Genomic DNA, 21,418 nt, shown 5'->3' on the forward strand with positions numbered 1-21,418 from the left:
CACAGTACAAACACAGTCCCCACATATGTCCCCAAAACACACATGTCCCCAAAACATACATGTCCCCAAATAATAAAAACACATGTCCCCAATAATAAAAACATGTCCCCCACATATGTCCCACTAAAATCACATGTCCCAATGATTATCTGCACACATATGTATGTGATCACTTGCACACATATGTACATGATCATTTGCGTACATATGTCCCTGATCACACAAACCAATTATTATACACTTAACGGAATTTTTTTTACCAAAAACATGTAGCAGAATACATTTTGGCTTAAATTTATGACAAAATTTGATTTTATTGGATTTATTTTCAAATAGAAAAAAGAAAATATTGTTTTTTTTCCAAATTTCCGCTTTTTTTGCGCTTATATCGCAAAAAATAAAAAACGGAGTCGTGAATAAATAACACCAAAATAAAGCTCTATTTATGCGAACAAAATGATAACCATTTCATTTGGGTACAGTGTAGCATGACCGCGCAATTGTTATTGAAAACGCTAGAGCGATGAAAGCTGAAAATTGGGCTGGGAAGGAAGGGGGTGAAAGTGCCCTGTATTGTAGTGGTTAAAGGGCCGCCAGGAGGTGGTGGGAAAGGGGTTCACATTTATACAGTTTTATCTGGTTTAGTAAACATTTTGAAACCCATGTTGTATCTGTGTGCTAATAAATTTAGGGGGAGATTTACTGAAAATTAAGTGTGCAAAACACGGTGCATCTCTGGATAGAAACCAATCAGCATCCAGGATTTATTGCCAAAGCTTAATTGAACAAGCTGAAGTTAGACGCTGATTAGCTACCATGCACAGCTACACCAGATTCTGTGTGCTCCAGTTTTAGTAAATCTCCCCCTTATGCCGCGTACACACGAGCGGAATGTCTGACAGAAAAAGTCAGACGGGAGCTTTTCATCGTATATTCCGATCGTGTGTATGCCCCATCGGGCTTTTTACATCAAAAATTCTGACAGACCTAGAAATGGAACATGTTCTAAATATTTAGAAAACCGCTCATCTGTATGCTGTTCCGATGGACCAAAAACTATGCATTTTCTGAAGCAAGTACGAGGCGGAAGCTGTTGGCTACTGGCTATTGAACTTCCTTTTTCTAGTCCCGTCGTACAGGTTGTACGTCACTGCGCTCTTGACAGTCGGACTTTGTTGTGATCGTGTGCACTCCCGACAAATAAAGTATATTCTCTCTATAGAGGGGGATCTCTAGGGCTGTATGCCAACACCTTTATATATCCCTCCAATATGGTGATCTCTCATGGTGGGTGACATCACTTTCATTGCCACCGTAAGTTGTCATCTCTCCCCTAGGCAACAGAGGGGCAGCATCCCCAGATCTCTCCTCTGGCCTTAAAAGCATCTGATAAAATGGATATTGGTTTGATCACATGCTATTACAAGCTGCTAACAGCTTGTTAACAAACCGAAAGAGCTTTTCATCGTATATTCCGATCATGTGTATGCCCCATCGGACTTTTTTCGTCAAAAATTCTGACGGACCTAGAAATGGAACATGTTCTAAATATTTAGAAAACCACTCATCTGTATGCTGTTCCGACGGACCAAAAACGACGCATACTCTGAAGAAAGTATGATGCGGAAGCTATTGGCTACTGGCTATTGAACTTCCTTTTTCTAGTCCTGTCGTACGTGTTGTATGTCACTGTGTTCTTGACAGTCGGACTTTGGTGTGCAGGTGTGTACGCAAGACAGTTTCAGCGGAATTCCGTCGGAACTCCATGGGAATATATTTTCCTACGGGAAAACCGATCGAGTGTACAGAGCATTAGTGTACTTTTTTGAAACTATAGTATTCAGAAACATTTGTGCAACTATCATGCAGTTTTTACTGAAAATGCATACTCAGGTTTTTGTTTTTGATTTCCAAACCAATAAAAAAAAATGACACATGGAATGCTTTAGGCTACACTGAAAAGTTCCCATTGTTAACTTTTTTCGGCAGTGGCCTACAATACATTATAGTCCCTTTAAAGAACAAAGTGAATTAATACGAATTTCTTGTGCAAATTGTTGCTGTGGCAACCTGAATAAAAAGACCTTCAAAATGTTATAGAGAAAAAAAAAGAACTGTAATGTTTCGGATTTAAATTATACATCTTGTCATGTTAAATTTACACTGTTAGCATTTTGCTTCAGGCATTTATTCTTTGTCAAGCCAACTATTTTGAAAGTGTTTAAATATATCACATGATTTGGAATTACCGTAATCTTGAAATTAAGAGTGGTGGGAAGTGTCAATGACCAGTATGTCACATCAAGAAATGCGTATTACATTGCACTCATAGTAAAATTACTATAACTAAAGACACATGTTTCAACTCTCTGATTATTCAATCAGGATCTTACAGTGCATTGCTAAAGAGACATGAAATATATATTTTTATTTGTTTCAGCAGATTAGAATTTTGACTATTTTAGGTTTGGTACTAAGATATAATAAAACAGCATGCATATTTTAATGTGAATTTTTGCACAATCTGGCCCAGAAGTTGGCTGCACAAATGTCCATGTTGCTTTATGGAAGAAAGGGATCCACGTCTCATCTTCCCATATACCTGGAGGGGGTGTTTGGTTGGGCCAACAGGAGAGTGAAGGAGCTGCACTTCAGCAGTTGAAGGGGCAGGCAATCAAGAAAACCTATGACTGTGCACCCCAGGTAACTGTCCATTACTTAACAAATGAAAGGCCAGTTCCCTGCAATAGAGGACCTCTCTGGCAGCCCTCACTCTCTTCCAACACTACAACCTGCATCAGACTCTTTTAAAATTAGACACTTCCAGGAGCCATTTTCCTCTGCTAGACAACCTACATGGCTGCTATGGGGCTGGGGTTGAACAGGAGCTTCTACAACTGAGTGCCATCTATAGATTTGTACCAATCCAGACAACCTTCTTAGTAAGCACAGGGCCGGCCGGGCTCATTTGAAAGGGGATAAATGTTTGTGTGAACATGTACGTCCTTTCATTTCTATGGCGAGAAATATAAGCTCTGTGCAGATTCTTGTTGGCAGAGATCACAGTGTGTGTGTGTAAATGGGGCATAATAAAGAGCAAACTATACATAGTGATAATGCAAAATAACAACATATATATATATATATATATATATATACACTACTGTTAAAATTACATCCATTTATTCAATTCATAATAAATATCATAAATGATATTGTTATTCTCCTTACCCTACTATACTCTCTTTTATTATTAGAATCAGTAGTCTGTAGATTCAGACTGACTCTGGTGGGAGGGATTTCAACTATTTTATCACAATGCATTTTGGGGGTCCAACTGCCCCACTTCTTCAGGTTCTGTGAAACTTTATTGTATTATTGAAAATTTTGAGATCAATAACTCAGGGACCACCAACCACACCAAACCTCCCCCTGGGGGGAGGGCCAAGTAGCTACTAACAGAAGGCCTAGATCAGTGATTCTCAACCAAGGTTCCTCCAGAGGTTGCCAGGGGTTCCTTCATCATTGGGCAATTTCTGCCTCTCAGGTAAGTTCCCACTGACACCATTGATATTTTAAGATATCTGTAAGGAGGTAATTCTTCCCAAGGACCACAGTTGTAAGGACCATTCCTCTCTGTGACCACCACATGAATGTATCATGAGTTGTAGACTTCTAATTTTTAGCAGGGGTTCCTCGAAACTGGAGAACTATTTCAAGGGTTCCTCTGTGTTGAAAAGGTTGAGAAAGGCTGGCCTAGATGGTATCCCATTGAACGAAAAGGTGGGGGGAGGGGGAGAGAGACACAAATCCTGCTGGATTCTAGGCTCACCCTCCTGTTAACTCCCGACAAACAAAGTATATTCTCTTTAGAGAGGGGGATCTATAGGGCTGTATGCCAACACCTTTTTATATCCCTCCAATATAGTGATCTCCCATGGTGGGTGACGTCACTTTCATCGCCAGCGCAAATTGTCATCTCTCCCGTAGGCAACAGAGGGGCAGCATCCCCAGATCTCTCCTCTGGCCTTAAGAGCATCTGATAAAATGGATATTGGTTTGATCACATGCTATTACAAGCTGCTAACAGCTTGTAAACAAACCAAATGCAGAAGTGACATGCAGTGGCCATCAAGGAAATGCAGTGGCCATAAAGGAATTTGTTCTGGTGGAATTGCTGGCTTCAGTTCCGGGCTGCCTTGTGGAATGGCAATGAGGGAAGGGTCATGGCAGCTGCAGCCATGACCCTGATATAACCACTGAAACCCAATCATGTACTGGTATGTCTTGAGTGTTAAGTGGTTAATCTAAAGGAGAACTAAACTCTCAAAAAGGAATACGGTACATATTTTAAGTAAAAATGGATTGGATTGGATTGGATGTTTTTCCTTTTATGTTATTTATGTTTCCCTTCCTGAACTGTGCAGAATGTAGAAAGAGTAGTAGTAGACAGAGTGTAGGAAGTTCCAGTAGATGTTTGTACACTCTCTCAGTGACTACAGCAGAATGTGTCAGCACACTGTACACTGGTAAGGCTGCCTTTTAGACCATCGTACCATTGTACAGGAAAGGGTGACAACTCTGAACTGAATAGGCTTGGTCATCTTGGGAAAGGAATCATCTGTGAATCCACGTTGCTGATATGATTTAGTTAAGAACATATAAGGAACATATACAATAACAGAATCAAAAGACAAAACTTTTTTTTCAGTTTTGGATATAGTATGACCCTCTGTCGTTTTTATTGCTGCCAATGTTCTGGTTAGATTCACCTCTCCATTAGTGGTTTCAAAGGCTTAAGGATTTTTACCTTCATGCATTGTATGCATGAAGGTTAAAAACCGTCTGCATGCAGCAACCCCCTCAATACCTACTTGAGCCCCATCTCAATCCAGAGATTTGCATGAAAGCAGCGGCTCTCCTGAGCCTCTTTCTCCTCATTGGCTTCAGCTACTGTCAATCACAGTGAGCCAATGAAAAGAGAGCAGGGGCGGGTCCAAGCCATGCTCCTTGTGTGTATGCACACACAGAGCAGTGGCTTGGGTGCCAACATAGAAAGCTGCTTGCTATGGGGGTAGGAGGGAAGGGCCAGGAGTGCCAGCGGGGGACCTGAGAAGAGGAGGTTCAAGGCTGCTCTGTGCAAAACCACTGCACAGAGCAGGTACGTATGACATGTTTTTATTATTAAAAAAATGATATCACTTTAAATGTTTGGGTTTAGCCACACTTTATTATTTTCTAGCCAGTATTTTCATAAATCCTTTGCTATATGTTATGTTAAACCGAAACACATTTTCCATCAATTGCTAATTAAACTATTTAGAGATCGTTAAAAAATCTGAAGTGATGTCAGTTTACCATCTGAAACACAAGACACACAATAGTCATTAGGCAGGCCTTGACATTAACACTGAAATCTGAGTTCAAAGGGCTGAACTTCTTAATCCCAGGTACATAATCCATGTTTCATACAAACTTCCTTCAACAAAACAGCAGATAAAGCCAGCTAATTACCTTCCTGTGCAGCCCATCTCTATCCTTCTAGACTAAAATTAACCATATTATATCACATGAAGGTCCCAAGGGGACTTCTTATCCGTCTATTAAGTGCACTAACAAAATTTAAGATAATTCTGGAGCCACTACAGACAGAAAAATGATAACTTCACAATCTGTGTCTACAAAATAGAGACACATGTTTATTTTAAAGCATACTTCCTAATCATTCAAAATTAAAGTGCATCTAAATACAAAAACTTTTTTGATGGAGTTAATGTTAAAAGCCCTCTCAGGTTTGAATTGCTGCCTGTGTTCCCAGTAGATTCACCTTCTCTAATGTCCAATGTCACCAAAAAGAAAGTAAGGGGAAATCCAATATGTTAAAGTTTTCACCAGGACAGAAGGTAAGAGAAAATCCAGTGGGGACACAGTACATCTGACGTCACATACCATTCCGCCATATTGCTCCAGGGATAGATGGAGGTTCCTAAGGAGAGTACACTGCTGAAATCTGCTGGGTGGCGGCTGGGGCACTGATACATGTAAATGGAAAATGTTTACCCTTTGTTGGAGTTTTATGGAATAAATGAGTTGCACGATGATCTTGTGTTTGACTTTTCATTTCTGAGCTGTAAGGGCAGTGAAAGGGATTGTAAGGGAGCTGGCCATATCGTTATCCAGTTTTGTATATTCACTAAAGTACTTTTATGCCACATACACATGGCCAGACTTTCCGGTAGAAAAGGTCCTACGAAATCATTCCACCGGATATTCCGATCGTGTGTGGGCTTCATCTGACTTTTTTCTTCAAAAATTCAGACGGATCTAGAAATAGAACATGTTTCAAATCTTTCCGACGGAATCAATTTCTATCGGGAAAACCGTTCATCTGTATGCTGGTCCAACAGACCAAATACGACGCAAGGGCAGCTATTGGCTACTGGCTATTGAACTTCCTTTTCTAGTTCCGTCATACGTCATCAAGTTCAAAATGAACGGACTTTGGTGTGATTGTGTGCAAGTCCGTTCGGTCGGAATTCCGTCGGAACTCCGTCGGGAAGACTGTTGGACCTTTTCTGCCAGAAAGTCCAGTCGTGTGTACGCGGCATTAGACCTACTTGAAACCTGAGTATAAGGATCTGGTGAGTTATAGCCTGAGAGGGGGTCGTGGCTTGGAGACACTGTGGAGCACTGTTTGATACAGCACTTTATATTTGTATAAAGCATGAAGCATGTTATATATATATAGGAATTTTAAGCACACTAATTAAGGATTTATTTAGGACACACATGGACTTTTTTATTTGATTGCACTTTAATACTGGTGGCACTTTATTGGCATTTCATAAATTGTTGTTGTTGTTGCAATTTCTGTTATTTATGTATGGATAAGTACTGAAAACCTAGTGCTCATCCATTTTAGTAAATTTAAGCATAATTATCAACCTTTGTTCCTTAAATTCTACCACCATTTCTTTCAGTGTATTTGGACATAATTTGTCTAGTGGTGTGAAGCCTGTGAGGTATGACTACTTGTAGGTCCCCCCAAAAAATGATGACACAATGATGAGCACTATCACCCAATATCTTGTTATAATAACTGAAAAACTCGGGGTAGAAATTTCACTGAAGAACTCAACTTCATCTTATCCTCTGGAGAACTTTTACATTTGTCCATTGTAGTATTGTGTCATGCTGATTTCACTTACCATTTTCCTACATATCCTCCCTAACAAACAGTGTTTTTAGTGCTGATGGGGCACCTTGCAAATAATACAGCATCTGCATTATACTCTGCTTCAAGAAGCACTAAACTAAACATAACTTTAGTCTTTTTAACTTTCCTGTAAACTGGAAAATGCTGCTGCCCATAAAACCACCAGAGCAGATTTTTATTTCATGTGCTATAGTAGGAAAAAAATATATAGAATATATGTTATGAGCAACACATTTGATTTTATTTCACGTTAGTTTTTATAAATTCAAAATAAAATATATATGGAAAATCAGCTTACCTGTCAGCTACACTTAAAGAGGACCTTTACCATAAATTACACCTTGGGCTGCCCTGCCTCCCCCCCCCTCCACCTGCCTCCTCCCCTCTCCCTCTCTTACCAATAGACAAAAATGTATTTTTTTATATACTTTACTTGTGCTACAAAGGAGCACTTACACCTTTCTCACCTAGGCAAAGCATTCTTTTCACGCAGATGCGCCGCAGCTCCTGATAGAACCCTGCGACACATCTGTGCATGGGCCAGGTTGTCTCGCATCTGTGCATACACTGGGTTTCCCCTGCATGCTCAAAGACTGCCAACAGGGAAATTCAAAATCTTCCCCGTCTTTGCATGCATATAGAAACCCCCCTGTGAATGTGCAAATGTGCCCACAGGCTCTGCCAAGACCAGAAGGCAGGGCGCATCTGTGTATGCACAATAATGATGGTGCTGGAGAGAAGTGGAGCCTGGCCAAAGCTGACCAAACACGGCCAATTTAATCCAGTTCATTAGAAGCCAGACCAAATTGGAGTCATGGGAGGTCTTGTTAGCCAAACTTCTTTTAATCTAAAAATCAAAGGAGCAAATCTAAAAATTGTTGGCTGAAGAGCATCTGCATCCAATTAGATGCAGCCATTGTTAGAGTATTCTGACTGCCTTCTGTCAAAATACAATATCCAGAGGAGATTCTTCCATCCAAGATGTGTAGCGTCGATAGAGGGAATCAAGTGGTTTCTAAAGAAAAGAGAAATCTTACAGTGTATGGTCTGTTTTAGTGGAGAAAACACTACACTATTGGGCCCCATTTATATTCACAAAATGTACTTCAAATGTTACGAACAACCAGTAACATCGTTTTGTGCTGCCACTAGTTTCAAGAGAACTGAGAAAATGAGCATGTTTGTAACAGACTAACCTAATGACCATTTATCTCAGTTTAGGTGAGAATCCTTATTTTACCCTAAGGCTGGGTTCACACTGAAACACAGAGTGGCTCACAACAGGTGGTCCGGTGTAAAACTTTGGACCTGAATTCAGACCTGAAACGGACCAGAAAACGCACAGGACTCCTGTGCAATTCGCACTGGAGCCGCTCCAGAGATGTGTGAACCGGCTCCACAGAGAGCTGATCACAATTTCCTGACATGCGAATTGGATGCGGGTTTTGCAACAATGTGAACCTAGCCTAAAGGATTGGGATTTAACAGGTTTAACAGGTTTAGACTGAACTCGGTTTTATTTACGTGGGACCAAACTGTCCCTTTTTTACTTTAGGATGTTAAGTATAGACTAAGAATACCAGTACAAGAAAAATATGCAAATAAACTTCTTCATTTATTTGTGATCCATATACAGCACCCAAAACACACTTAGAATATGGACATTGCTAAATAACAACATTTTGAGATTTACCATAGAAAGTTAACTAATAAGGAAAAAGCAAGCAGTCAAACATGCAAGGTAATCAGGGCAAAACCCTGACAAAATTTTAGGTGGCCGGTTAAACACACAGAAATCACCCCATGATTGAGAGATCAGTAAAACTTAAGAAAAAAAGACACACAAAGGCAAAAATGCATTAAAAACATGCTGTTAGTTTTGATCTATGATAGGGCATCTCAATTTGCAACCGCATGCAGAATATCAGTCCTCCTGGTACTGTTGAATGTACCAGACCCAATAACAATGTAGGATCCATTATGTAGTCTGGAGAAAAATTCCAGAAATTCAATATGATAACTGACAAAGAACCAGTAACATCAACGTGGCTTGATGCAGAGTGTGGGCCAGTAGTAATAAGCTCCAAACTACACTGAAAATGATCTACTTAATTTATAAATACAAGAGTTTAGTGTGTTTTTACTTATATCAGCTATCACTGCTCCTCTGCCAGTCGGTGTACTCCATCACTATGTTAGGACCTCAGTATATATCCTGCTTAAAATTGTGATTTTTTTTTGTGAGCAAATCTTTCACTATGACCACTAATTTCTCCAAACATTACAATGGATACATGAGTAATGTATTTGTATATTTTGCAAAAAGTGGAAAAGGGCAAAATGGAACTAGAAAACTTGGCCATATAGCAGTGAGAATAAGCCCCCCCCCCCCCCCCACCAAAAAAAATATGTAAAAACCAGATGTTTTTACATATGGAATCTCAACCAGAGCTGGACTTTCAGTGGATAATTACAAAGGATGAATTGGCATACTTTAAAACAGTGCTGATTATTGGCTACCTCTGTTGCCACTGTTCAATCACCCCAAAAAAGAAAATCATGACAATCTATTGGAATTCATGACATCGAAAAACACATTCCACTGCTCACACCAGGGTCTTCTCTGGCCCACATGTTGTGCAGCTCTGCCAAAGAGCAGGCATAGTGCTTGCTGCATACAGTGTAATATCTGTGTCAGTCTCACGTTATTTTGACAATCCAACATAATCGACCAAACAAAGACAAAACAGAGTAAACATGATGTTGTCAGCATGCAAGACACATATTGTAAGTATTTTACATTGTGCAGATAAGAAGACAGTCGGCCACCTAGCACACAGCAGTAGAATATGCAAACACAATTCAACTGCTTACCCACTAAGTACACCAAGAACCAGGTTAAGTACGAAAAATGAGCCAAGGATAATAAGACTAACAAAATAGACCCATGGCCACTCACATCCTATGGCATCATTCACCTGTAGGAATTTAAGGAAGGTGGTTATAGTCAACTCATGTACTATACAGCAGAGACCAACCTACAGCCACCAAGCGACATGGTCAACTTCCGTCCACCTCAGTTCTGGTCTAGAGCTGAATGCAATCAAAGACAAATAGCTCCCCAAAGAGTTTTTTATGAGCTTGTCAACTAGTGATATTTAATGATTTTGCAATATTTAAAGATGTTCTTCAAGACAAGCACTTTCAGTGTTTTTGTGGAGGGTGTTCTAAGGTCAACAAATTACTCAAAGATAGGAGGACTTTAAGTGAGGTTTAAGCTGGACATAGATGGATCGAAATTGGGCTGGTTTAGCTGGGACTGGCCAAATTTCGTTCCATCTATGGCCGTTCCGGCTCCAGAAAAGTTGATCTAGCGATCGGCTTCTCTTGGGGCTGTTGGAAATTTTTCACCTAATCAGCGCAGCCAATCAGTATATTCTGATAGCAAAGGAGTCCCCATTGTCAGAATAGAATGGTGCAGTGGGGAGGATTCCCTCATCCACCTTGATTGTATGGATGAGGATATCCATCTTTCTTTTATCAGCCAGCTGGCTGATTTATAAAAATGATTCATCTATGGCCAGCCTTAGACTCCACTTGATCAGTGGCTGCCCTGATGTAAATAAGGTCACTAGTAAAGTGTCTGCGTTATATATAGAATGATACATATGGCACACTTCCTGGAGGACAGGTAGAGATAGCATTTGGCACCTTTCAGGGGGAGGGGGAGCAGATACCTGTATAATCCAGGTTTTTTCTCCCACTACCAGGCATAGATCATCGCAGGCTGCGTGGCGATCTACGCCATGTCTGGCCCACTCGCTGGTCTTCTGGGAGACACACAGGTCCCAGAAGACAGCAGAGACCAGTGAGGACACGCAACACGACTCGTGCATGCGCAGTAGGGAACCAGGCTGTGAAGCTGCAATGCTTCACTTCCTGATTCCCTTACTGAAGATGGCGGCACCTCCACCCGAGAGCCGAGGGACAGATCGGCTTCGGGTGAGGACATTGTGGGTGCCCTGGACAAGTAAGTGTCCATATTTTAAAAGTCAGCAGCTGCAGTATTTGTAGCTGCTGACTAAAAAAAAAAAATTTGGCGGAAGTCCGCTTTAAGTTCCCTTTAAAGTAGTCTGGCGCACAGGACTAAACTGCAGTTTAACTTTATTATAAATAGTTAGTTTAAAGTAGAGTCCTTTTCTAACTATTTTAAGATAGACAAGTAGAAGACATCTGCTTCTTGTATTAATCTTACAAATGTCTGCTAATCTTGAAAAATCCCTGTTTCTGTTTGCAGAAGGGCAGCCCGATTTGCAGTGCTACACTATGGTTATGCTTTACTTTTGTCACACAATGAATGTCTATTTGTTGGCTTCCTGTCTGGCTATCTTATCTTGTTTTCTCATATCTAAATAGTTATTAAACAGTTAGGCGGGGTAATTGGAGTAGCTAATCTGCCCTGCCTCCAGTGACTAATCTTCAAATATTTACATATAATAAAATAGAAAAAAAGTAAGAGGAAGCTAGTAAAAATGTGAAAGTCAAGTCAAAATTATTTTAACCCCTGCAATAATATCTTAAAGCGGAGGTCCACCCTAAAGTGGACCTCCGCTCATCGGAACCCTCCCCCCCTCCGGCGCCACAATTGGCACCTTTCAGGGGGGAGGGGGGTGCAGATACCTGTACAGTACAGGTATTCTGCACCCACTTCCGGGATAGCTCTCTGCAGAAAGGGGCGTAGATTACGCCCCTTTCCGCAAGTGCCCGCCCCTTTCCGCAAGTGCCCGGCTGCCTGCTGGGAAACACACAGATCCCAGAGGCAGCGGGGACCGTCCTTATTGCGCAGCGCGATTCGCGCATGCGCAGTAGGGAACCGGGAAATGAAGCCGAAAGGCTCCATTTCCTGATTCCCATACCCAAGATGGCGGCGGCAGCACCCGACAGACGATCTAGAGATCGGCTTCGGGTGCCGACATCGCGGGCGCGCTGGACAGGTAAGTGTCACTATTTTAAAAGTCAGCAGCTGCAGTATTTGTAGCTGCTGGCTTTAAAAAAAAAAAAAAAACGCGGAGTCCCGGCGGACTCCCGCTTTAAATATGTTTTTATTGAAAATGTACTATTCTTTCTTTCCCTTCAAACTGGTGTGCCATAAGCTCATACTCCCCTTACGATGCTATATATCAGTAGCTCCCAATCATCAATATACCTTAGAAAGAGTAATTTATAGTTAGTTCAGTACCCTGCACACCTCTTGGATTTCTTGGCAAGTTAAAGCTAAAGTATAAAAAACATTCTTTCCTTTACCCCCTATTTAGGAAATATTGGGCCTTCATGAAGAACATCTTTAAATATTACTAATCCATGCCAATGTTACAGGATTCCACATGGTATGTTCCTGGAAGTAAATTTTTGGCCTTATTCTTATCCAACATTTTGGTGGCAGCTGGACACTGGGCTCTGCCTTCATGATAGAAAAGGCATGTGCTTACCCGCTTAAAACACCAAGAACAAGATTTAGCACGAAAAATGAACCAAAGATGACGAGACTGACAAAATACACCCAAGGTAATTCAAATCCCATAGCATCATTCATCTGGAAGAAATAAGATGGACTTGTAGAAAGAAAAGGCAAGACATGACAGACATTAGAACGAAGAGAATAAATCCCATTGGACATTTAAAGCCCAACTCCAGCCAAAAAAAGTTTATTTCATTTTAGATAAAGCATTAGCAGTCTGCAGCTTCTGTCAGATATTTGTTGTTGTCTGTGTCACTATTGGGGAGATTTTCTCTTGCTATCGATCAAGGCAAGGAGTGCTTAGAAATCTTTTAACTGGGACACAGACAAAACAAACACATCTTTAGTAGAGTGTGAAAGGGTTTGCTACATCTGACAATGTTTTTACCGTAGTTATAATGGAAGGTAATACTAAAGGAAAATAGTAGAGTCACAACCTACAGAAAAAGTTCCAAAAGTTTAAAAACAGGCTGGAGATGGGCTTTAACAACTAGCATGTGAATGTCATACAAGTGTGAACAACAGACAAGAAAAAGTTATATAAAGACATATAGTAGGCATTAAAAGACTAATAAAACATGAACAGAAGTTGGATTATGCAAGCACTATTAAGAACATTAATTTCTATTTTTTTTCGCAGGAGCTTAGCAAGAACTCTTACTAAGTATTAAGAGGTTTTTGGGAGAGGTGATAATTGTCTGAAGGTCCTTCTTTGACTCTTACAAGTCTAAACTGTATGATAATATAAATCACTAGGTTACACCCCACTAAAAAATACAAAAAAGATGTCCACATTAAACATTACCTATGAACCAACTTATGCTTAGGTTTTATCAACCCGTAACAGCATTTTGTTGAATGCCTTGCTATGGAAAAATGTAATTGCTCAAATTTAATTTAGAGGATCTATCAATCCCAAACTGAGATTTTAAAAACACTTAGATGTATATTGAGAGGGACTAAAAAATAAGCTACAAAGCAAATGTAAATATAAAGTAATTTATATCTCAATGAGTGTATGAGACAGGATTTATAGTGATATATGCATATAACTGATTATAAGCCATCACTTTTTTTTTACTCTCAAAAGGTGTAACAAGACTAAATTTAGCAAATATTTGGACCATCAAAAATCTCATTCAATTTTTATGATTAATCAGTAAATTATAAAATTCTTAATGCTCAGCTCACCTTGGAGTTGACTGTGAGGGATTCTTAATTTGAATCAACATCATTTAAATTCATAATGAATTACAATAAGCAGTAAATGAATACCCATGACCTTGAGAGTAAATTTAATTTATTTGCATTGGATATATTAATCACCAAAAACTTTTGTTACTTCCTGTTTACATCACTATGTATCTATGGAAAACTACAGAGCTGTCACACATATATAACATCACACAGGGACCACTTTATTTAAGTTAGACATAGCTGGATTTACTTTTTTTTCGCATGCAAAGCCATAACATGTAACATAAAACATAAAAGAATATAAATATATGATTAGTATTGAACATTATTATTGAAATATATTATATAATACATATATATATATATATATATATATATATATATATATATATATATATATATATATATATATATATGTATATATATAATATATAACATTATGCATAATACAGATGAGGTAGTCATTTTGAGACTTAACAAATATTTCTTAACACATACTTAGTAAATGACTCTATATTGTGGGAAAATTTCAATGGTTTGACTGTGGGGTTAATAAAATACGACTAAATATGAGGTGTGACTTGAGTTAACTTGGTACAAAGTTTAAATGTTTGGATGAAGTTTAAGGGTGCATTCATACTTTGCTCTGCTGCGATTTTGGCTGTAGTGCAGCGTACCAGCGATTTTCAAGCAGGTTAGCTGCACTTTCTCATAGACTTCTAATATGTCTCACGGTTTTGATACATCACACAAAAACTGCAGGCTATAATGACAGCCTATGAGAAAGCAGAGCTAACCCGCATAAAAACCGTGGGTAGACAGTGCTGCAGCCATAGCGCAGAAGATCATTGTAAAGCCGCCCTAAATATTCCAAAAACCGCCCTTTCGCCGCCACAGAAGATCATTGTGAAGCTACCCTAAAATGTAAGTGAATTATATGCGCCCCTGTACCTGGAACCACCAAAGGGGTAGATTTACTAAAGGCAAATAGACTGTGCACTTTGCAGTTGCTCTAGAGCTTAGTAAATGAGGGAAAACTATGCTGACTTCCATCATCCAATCATATGCAATCATATGCAAACAATTTTCCTTTGCATATGAGTGGGTATTCTTTGCAAAATAATGCTTAAACTTGTTTACTAAGCACTAGAGCAACTGCACTTGCAAAGTGCGCACTCTATTTGCCTTTAGTAAATCCACCCCATACACAGCGCAAATTTCTCTCCTGCAACCACGGGTTGCAGGAAAAAAGCTTGCATGAATCCCCCATTAGCGCAGACAGTGTTGAAAGGGGAACCCCTCCTGCTAAGCAATTGTCTGTTCCCATTGGGCGGGGCGGGAGAAGCCAGTGATTATGGCTATAGCAGCCAATAGCTATGGTCGCTAGAGGATCCAGCAGGCTGGTTGTACCCAATTTGATTGATCGATCAATTTGATACATTCAGCCTGCCTATTATGGTTCAAATTGTGTATGGCCAGCCTTATGCCGCGTACATACCATCGGAATTTCCAACAACAAATGTTTGTTGTGAGCTTGTTGACAAAAATTCCAATCGTGTTTTGGCTCCATCGGACATTTTTAGTCGTAATTTCCGACAAACAAAATTTGACATCTGGTTCTCAAACTTTCCGAAAAAAAAATCCGTTGTTGTAAATTCCGATTGTGTGTACACAATTCCGACACACAAAATCCCACGCATGCTCGGAATCAAGCAGAAGAGCTGCATTGACTATTGTACTTCATTTTTGCCGACCCGTCGTACGCGTTGTACGTCACCGCTTTTTTGACGTTCGGCATTTCCAACAACATTTGTGCAACCCTGTGTGTGCAAGACAAGTTTGAGCTTTGCTTTTTCAACAGAACTAAGCAGTGAGGTAATGAGTATATGCTACCACAAACTTAAACACACCTTATAGCAAACTGTTCACACAGTTGTTTTGATAACAAGAAAAAAAACTGCCAAATAGAGGTAAGCCTAAATGCTTAATTATGTAAAGTGTAAGTTTACTTTTACAAAGAACCACACTATAGTTGTAGCAGCATAGTGTGATAAACCTACTTACTAGCTAGGGCCCCCTTCTGTTTAAACGTAGTCTGCAACCACATTTAGGAGAAGCATCTCAAAACCCTTTGCGGCCAGCAATGGCTCCATCCCGAGTTATTGTTAGGATGGAGAAGCCATTGAGACCAGTGTCCTCTAGTATCATAAGAGAGAACGCCATCCTATTCTTATGTGTGTATACTGTACTCTCTCCAGTCATCTATGATGAGCTCAGCAAATGTGTAGCCCAAATGAACAGGATGGCAGAAGAAGGTAATCCGAATGGCTAATTTGTCCCTACAAGAAATACACTACTATACCTACAGTATCTCAAAAAAGTGAGTACACCCGTCACATTTTTGTAAATATTTTATTATATCTTTTCATGTGCCAACACTGAGGAAATGAGCCTTTGTTACAATGTAAAGTAGTGAGTGTACAGCTTGTGTAACAGTGTAAATTTGCTGTCCCCTCACAATAACTCATCACTCATCCATTAATGTCTAAACCACTGGCAACAAAAGTGAGTACACCTCTAAGTGAAAATGTCAAAATTTTGCCCAATTAGCCATTTTCCTTCCCCGGTATCATGTGACTCAGTAGTGTTACACAGTCTCAGGTGTGAATAGGGAGCAGGTGTGTTCAATTTGGTGTTATTGCTCTCACTCTCTCATACTGGTCACTAAAAGTTCAACATGGCACCTCATGGCAAAGAACTCTCTGAGGATCTGAAAAAAAGATTTTTTGCTGTACATAAAGATGGCCTAGGCTATAAGAAGATTGCCAAGAACCTGAAGCTTAGCTGCAGCAGGGTGGCCAAGACCATGCAGTGGTTTAAAGGACAGGTTCCACTCAGAACAGGCTTCGCCATGGTTGACCAAAGAAGTTGAGTGCACGTGCTCAGCATCATATCCAGAGGTTGTCTTTTGGAAATAAAAGTATGAGTGCTGCCAGCATTGCTGCAGGGGTTGAAGTGGTGGTGGGGGGGGGGGGGGTCAGCCTGTCAGTGCTCAGACCATATGCCACACACTGCATGAAATTGGTCTGCATGGCTGTCATCCCAGAAGGAAGCCTCTTCTAAACATGATGCTCAAGAAAGCTCGCAAACAGAGTTTGCTGAAGACAAGCAGACGAAAGACATGGATTATTGGAACCATGTCCTGTGATCTGATGAGACCAAGATAACCTTATTTGGGTCAGATGGTGTCAAGCATGTGTGGCAGCAACCAGGTAAGGAATACAAAGACAATTGTGTCTTGCCTACAGTCAAACATGGTGGTGGGAATGTCATGGTCTAGGGCTGCATGAGTGCTGCCGACACTAGGGAGCTACAATTCATTGAGGGAACCATAAATGCCAACATGTACTGTGATACACTGAAGTCAAGCATGATCCCCTCCTTTCAGAGACTGGGCTGCAGGGCAGTATTCCAACATGAGAATGACCCCAAATACACCTCCAAGACGACCACTGCCTTGCTAAGGAAGCTGAGAGTAAAGGTGATGGAATGGCCAAGTATGTCTCCAGACCTAAACCTATTGAGCATCTGTGGGGCATCCTCAAATGGAAGGTGGAGGAGCGCAAGGTCTCTAACATCCACCAGCTACATGATGTCGTCATGGAGGAGTGGAAGAGGAATCCAGTGGCAATCTGTGAAGCTCTGGTGAACTCCATGCACAAGAGGGTTAAGGCAGTGCTAGAAAATAATGGTGGCCACACAAAATATTGACAATTTGGGCCCAATTTGGACATTTTCACTTATGGGTGTACTCACTTTTGTTGCCAGCGGTTTAGACATTCATGACTATGTGTTAAGTTATTTTGAGAGTACAGCAAATTTACACTGTTATACAAGCTGTACACTAATTACATTGTAGCAAAGTGTAATTTCTTCAGTGTTGTCACATGAAAAGATATAATAAAATATTTACAATAATGTGGGGGGGGGTGTACTCACTTTTGTGAAATACTGTATATGGGAAAACAGTGTTTTTTTTGTAAATCTGAACAGATAAATCAATTTTCAGGGAAATTTAGATGCCTGCGGAGCATATTTTCCATCACTTTAAAAGAGGTCACAGTCTGGAACCTAATAAGACCAACCAACACCACACCTTCATTAGGTCCAACCCCCCCGGAGGAAAGTTTTACCCCACAGTGTTTCCAATAACACCAGACCATCTACTGGCCCAGCACTGTCACACACACATCAGACACATTAAATAAATGCGCATGCTGGTGTGTCTTTAATTACCAGTTTTTTTTATCTGGTTATCGAAATGGCAGTGATCAATTTTCTACAGGCTGTGTGTGAAGCTTGTGGCAGCATACACTTAGCTTTACCTTGCTCCCTCTCTGCTTTGTTTATTCAAAAAAGAAAAGAGAAATACTCATTCTCAGGTATGGGGTACGTTATTCACTCCCCTTTGTCCCATGTAATGGCATTGATGCTTGGTGATTGGTTTAGCATAGTCACATGTGAGTGGGGACAGTGTTCTCTAGCCTGTGTGAAATGCAAATAATGACGAAGAGATTACACAAGGCTTTCTTCTCTTTGCCCTTGGTGGCTGATTAGAGAAGTGGAGCAGTAAAGGGTAGGTACAGCTGGAGGGGGGGGGGGGTGTAAGTGAGCATGTTACTTTGCCCTTATGGGGAAAGGACATGTGACTCACTCCCCTTCCCATGTAACAGCACTGGTGCTTGGTCTATCCTCGGTCAAGGGTATGTGCGCCTGAATCGGGGGCAGAGTTAACTGAACATTTTAACTTGGCCATTTACAAAACACTGGTTTGCGTTTAAGGCACTGTCACCTTGTCCATGCAGGGCAACTTGACAATATGTTTGAAAAGAGGAACCCAACCCCCATATACTCACTGTACCTGTGCTCCTTTGCAGTTCTGTGCTCATCCATGGTCTGTAAAAATACACTGCACTTTAAGGGTCATGTGTACTGCTTGCCTGTGATGGTGTTAGGGCCTAGTAGCAAATCACACCACTTGTTTGCAACACAGCGGATCTGAGCACCAGCTGCAGAGGCTTTGTAGGGGACTGTAGGTAAAGGAGGTTTAAGGGGGTCGTGCCGGTTGCCCTTTCCAGAGACATGGAAAGCATGAGTAAGGTGACAGTATCTCTTTAAGATGTAAAGCTTAGTAATCATTATTAATGGTATTTTGTGCAATACTACAGGTGATGTTTATGCTGCACAATGGTGTAGGGGGTGGTGTGCATGTTGTAACGGTGGCAAATTAAAATACAATTTTTTTAACTTGTTAACAATTCACTAAGCACAGAACTGACATGGGGTGTGTGGTCAGCAGACTACTGGGCAAATAATACAAGTCTAGACCCTACAATTGGCGCTAATTTGCTCACAAGAAACTCAGCAGCTGGTGAGATTAACCCTGAAGTTAGAAGCAAACGTGGAAGCCTACTGGGATCATAATTTATCTCCAGCCTAAAGTATTTTTAGTCACCTTACCAGTTATAATGCCTGGTAGGGAGTGTGGCGCTTCTGTAAAATGGAAAGTGTAAATACTGAGATCCAAACCTAACCAGAAGCACAGACCTTTCCTGTTGGGAGCGGAAGCCCTATGTAAGCTCATGGTTGCACTAGCTGGAGCTTACACAGGGTTTAGAACTCTGTCTCTGCCAATGTGACAATGCTAAGCTAATCACTAAGCACATTAGAAGAAGAGGAGTGAGTTCCAGGATCTTTAAAACCTGGAAGTACTGGGTAATATCATTGCCCCCAATAGCTGAACCAAGTATTTAGGAACAAAGAAAAAGTGAGAATGTGGCCCTGGGAAGGTGGGGTGGCATTAAAGTGAGCAGGTTGCATAGGAAAAACACAGGTACTTACTGAGCTGTCCATGGCTCCTGCATTAGAAATATACTTGGGATGGGGGGGAATTTAGGATGGTAATAGGTAAAAAATGTTTTTTTTTTATCACAGGGGTATTGTCAGGAAGCATCTGGGACAAGATTGGATTTTCTGTCAGCCGATCAAGTATATGTAGAGTTGTTAGGGTATCCTGAATGACTTCTCATTCGTATCTACAGGCTTTAACTTACCCAATATAAAACATCTGTCCAGCCCTCCATTGTAATACACTGAAATACAGTTAACATTGCAAAGGCAAAGTTGTCAAAGTTGGTTATGCCTCCATTAGGTCCAACCCATCCACTTTTACATTCTGATCCGTTGACAGGACAAACACGCCCACTCCCTGAGAACGCACATGGCGCCGGCTCATCTTCGGCTAGCATTTCTGTAAATTAGAATTTAAAAAGATTGTAATTACATGATTACACAAATTTTATAAACAATTATATACCAAGTATGAGAAACTTTGCAAATTGCAATTAATCACAAAGAAGAAAGAAAAAAGTCACTTAAAGGGTAAGTTCACCTTTACAGAAATATCTGTAAGGTGAACTTACACAGGCGGAAGTCATTGTTGTTACCCAGGCTAAGCTTAAAATATATCTTAGGGCCATACATGAACCACTTCAGCCCGGAAGAATTTACCTCCTTCCTGACCAGATTACTGTGAAAACGTCCTTGGCAGTGAAGGGGTTAACACTAGGGGGTGCTTGAGGGGTTAACTGTGTTCCCTATGAGGTGATTCTAACTGAAAGGGGAGGGGACTGACTGGAGGAAGTGAGGGATTGTGGTTCCTAGCTAACAGGAACATACGATCTGTCACTCCTCTCAAAACAAAACAGGGAAGTGTGTGTTTACACACACTCATCCCTGTTCTGTCTCTCCTGGTCACGATTGCTCGTGGCTGGCGGCCATTGCCACCATTGGCCATGAGCACCGGCACCCCTGCTGTGCAACGGGCGCGTGCGCGTGCCTGCTATACCGACCCTGCAAGCCGACGTACAGCTACGACGGCTCGCGCAGGGGACCCAACCTGCCGCAGTAGAACTGCGGCGGATTGTCGGGAAGCGGTTAATTTTTTTTTTCATTCAACCAACTAGTTGAGCAGAAAAAACTTCCCCACCCTCAGAATACAATGATCAGTGTTGCCGATTATAGCCAACAGCACTGAAGATTCAGGAAAAACCTGACCAATCAACTTGTGTACGACCAGCCTGACCATACATGGATCGAAATTCGGCCAGTCCCTGCTGAACCGGTTTAATCTCGATCCATTTAAGGCCACCCTTACTCTCTTCATCTTCATTATATGGAAGGGTGGGGGTTTAGTACTTTACAGATGGAAGACAAAATTGGTTTTGCTTTCAGTTCAGTATTCAGGAGGTGACAAGTACACTACATTCCTAGTGATATTAACAGGTGTTTTTCTCTACTTGCTAAATATATTCTTAGCCTGAAAATTAAAACTAATGCAGCCACTACATCTAAGAAATGCTAGGCTGTTACATGTATTACATTTCTGTTTTTGGGTCTGAATATCCTTTAGTAAACCTGTGATTTGC

At 40.8% G+C, this 21,418-nt stretch overlaps 1 protein-coding gene across 15 annotated transcripts in view; it reads right to left on the reverse strand.

The window, feature by feature from the left end:
* Positions 1-21,418, reverse strand: part of CACNA1D (calcium voltage-gated channel subunit alpha1 D) — a 540,723-nt gene that overhangs the window by 262,227 nt on the left and 257,078 nt on the right. For 11 of the 15 annotated variants that reach the window (XM_077452061.1, XM_077452077.1, XM_077452075.1 and 8 more), the window contains exons 7-8: positions 20,045-20,241; positions 12,706-12,809 (exon numbers count right to left, since the gene is read on the reverse strand). In XM_077452061.1, the coding sequence (XP_077308187.1) occupies positions 12,706-12,809; positions 20,045-20,241 (301 nt within the window). Of the gene's footprint in view, positions 1-10,090; positions 10,195-12,705; positions 12,810-20,044; positions 20,242-21,418 lie in introns of all 15 variants that reach the window. The other 4 variants (XM_077452074.1, XM_077452065.1, XM_077452076.1 and 1 more) reach the window with 1 other exon arrangement.

The sequence above is a fragment of the Lithobates pipiens genome, unplaced genomic scaffold (assembly GCF_037356315.1).
Source record: "Lithobates pipiens isolate NorthernLeopardFrog02 unplaced genomic scaffold, aLitPip1_a1.2 Scaffold_23, whole genome shotgun sequence".
NCBI classification, from domain to species: Eukaryota; Metazoa; Chordata; class Amphibia; order Anura; family Ranidae; genus Lithobates; species Lithobates pipiens.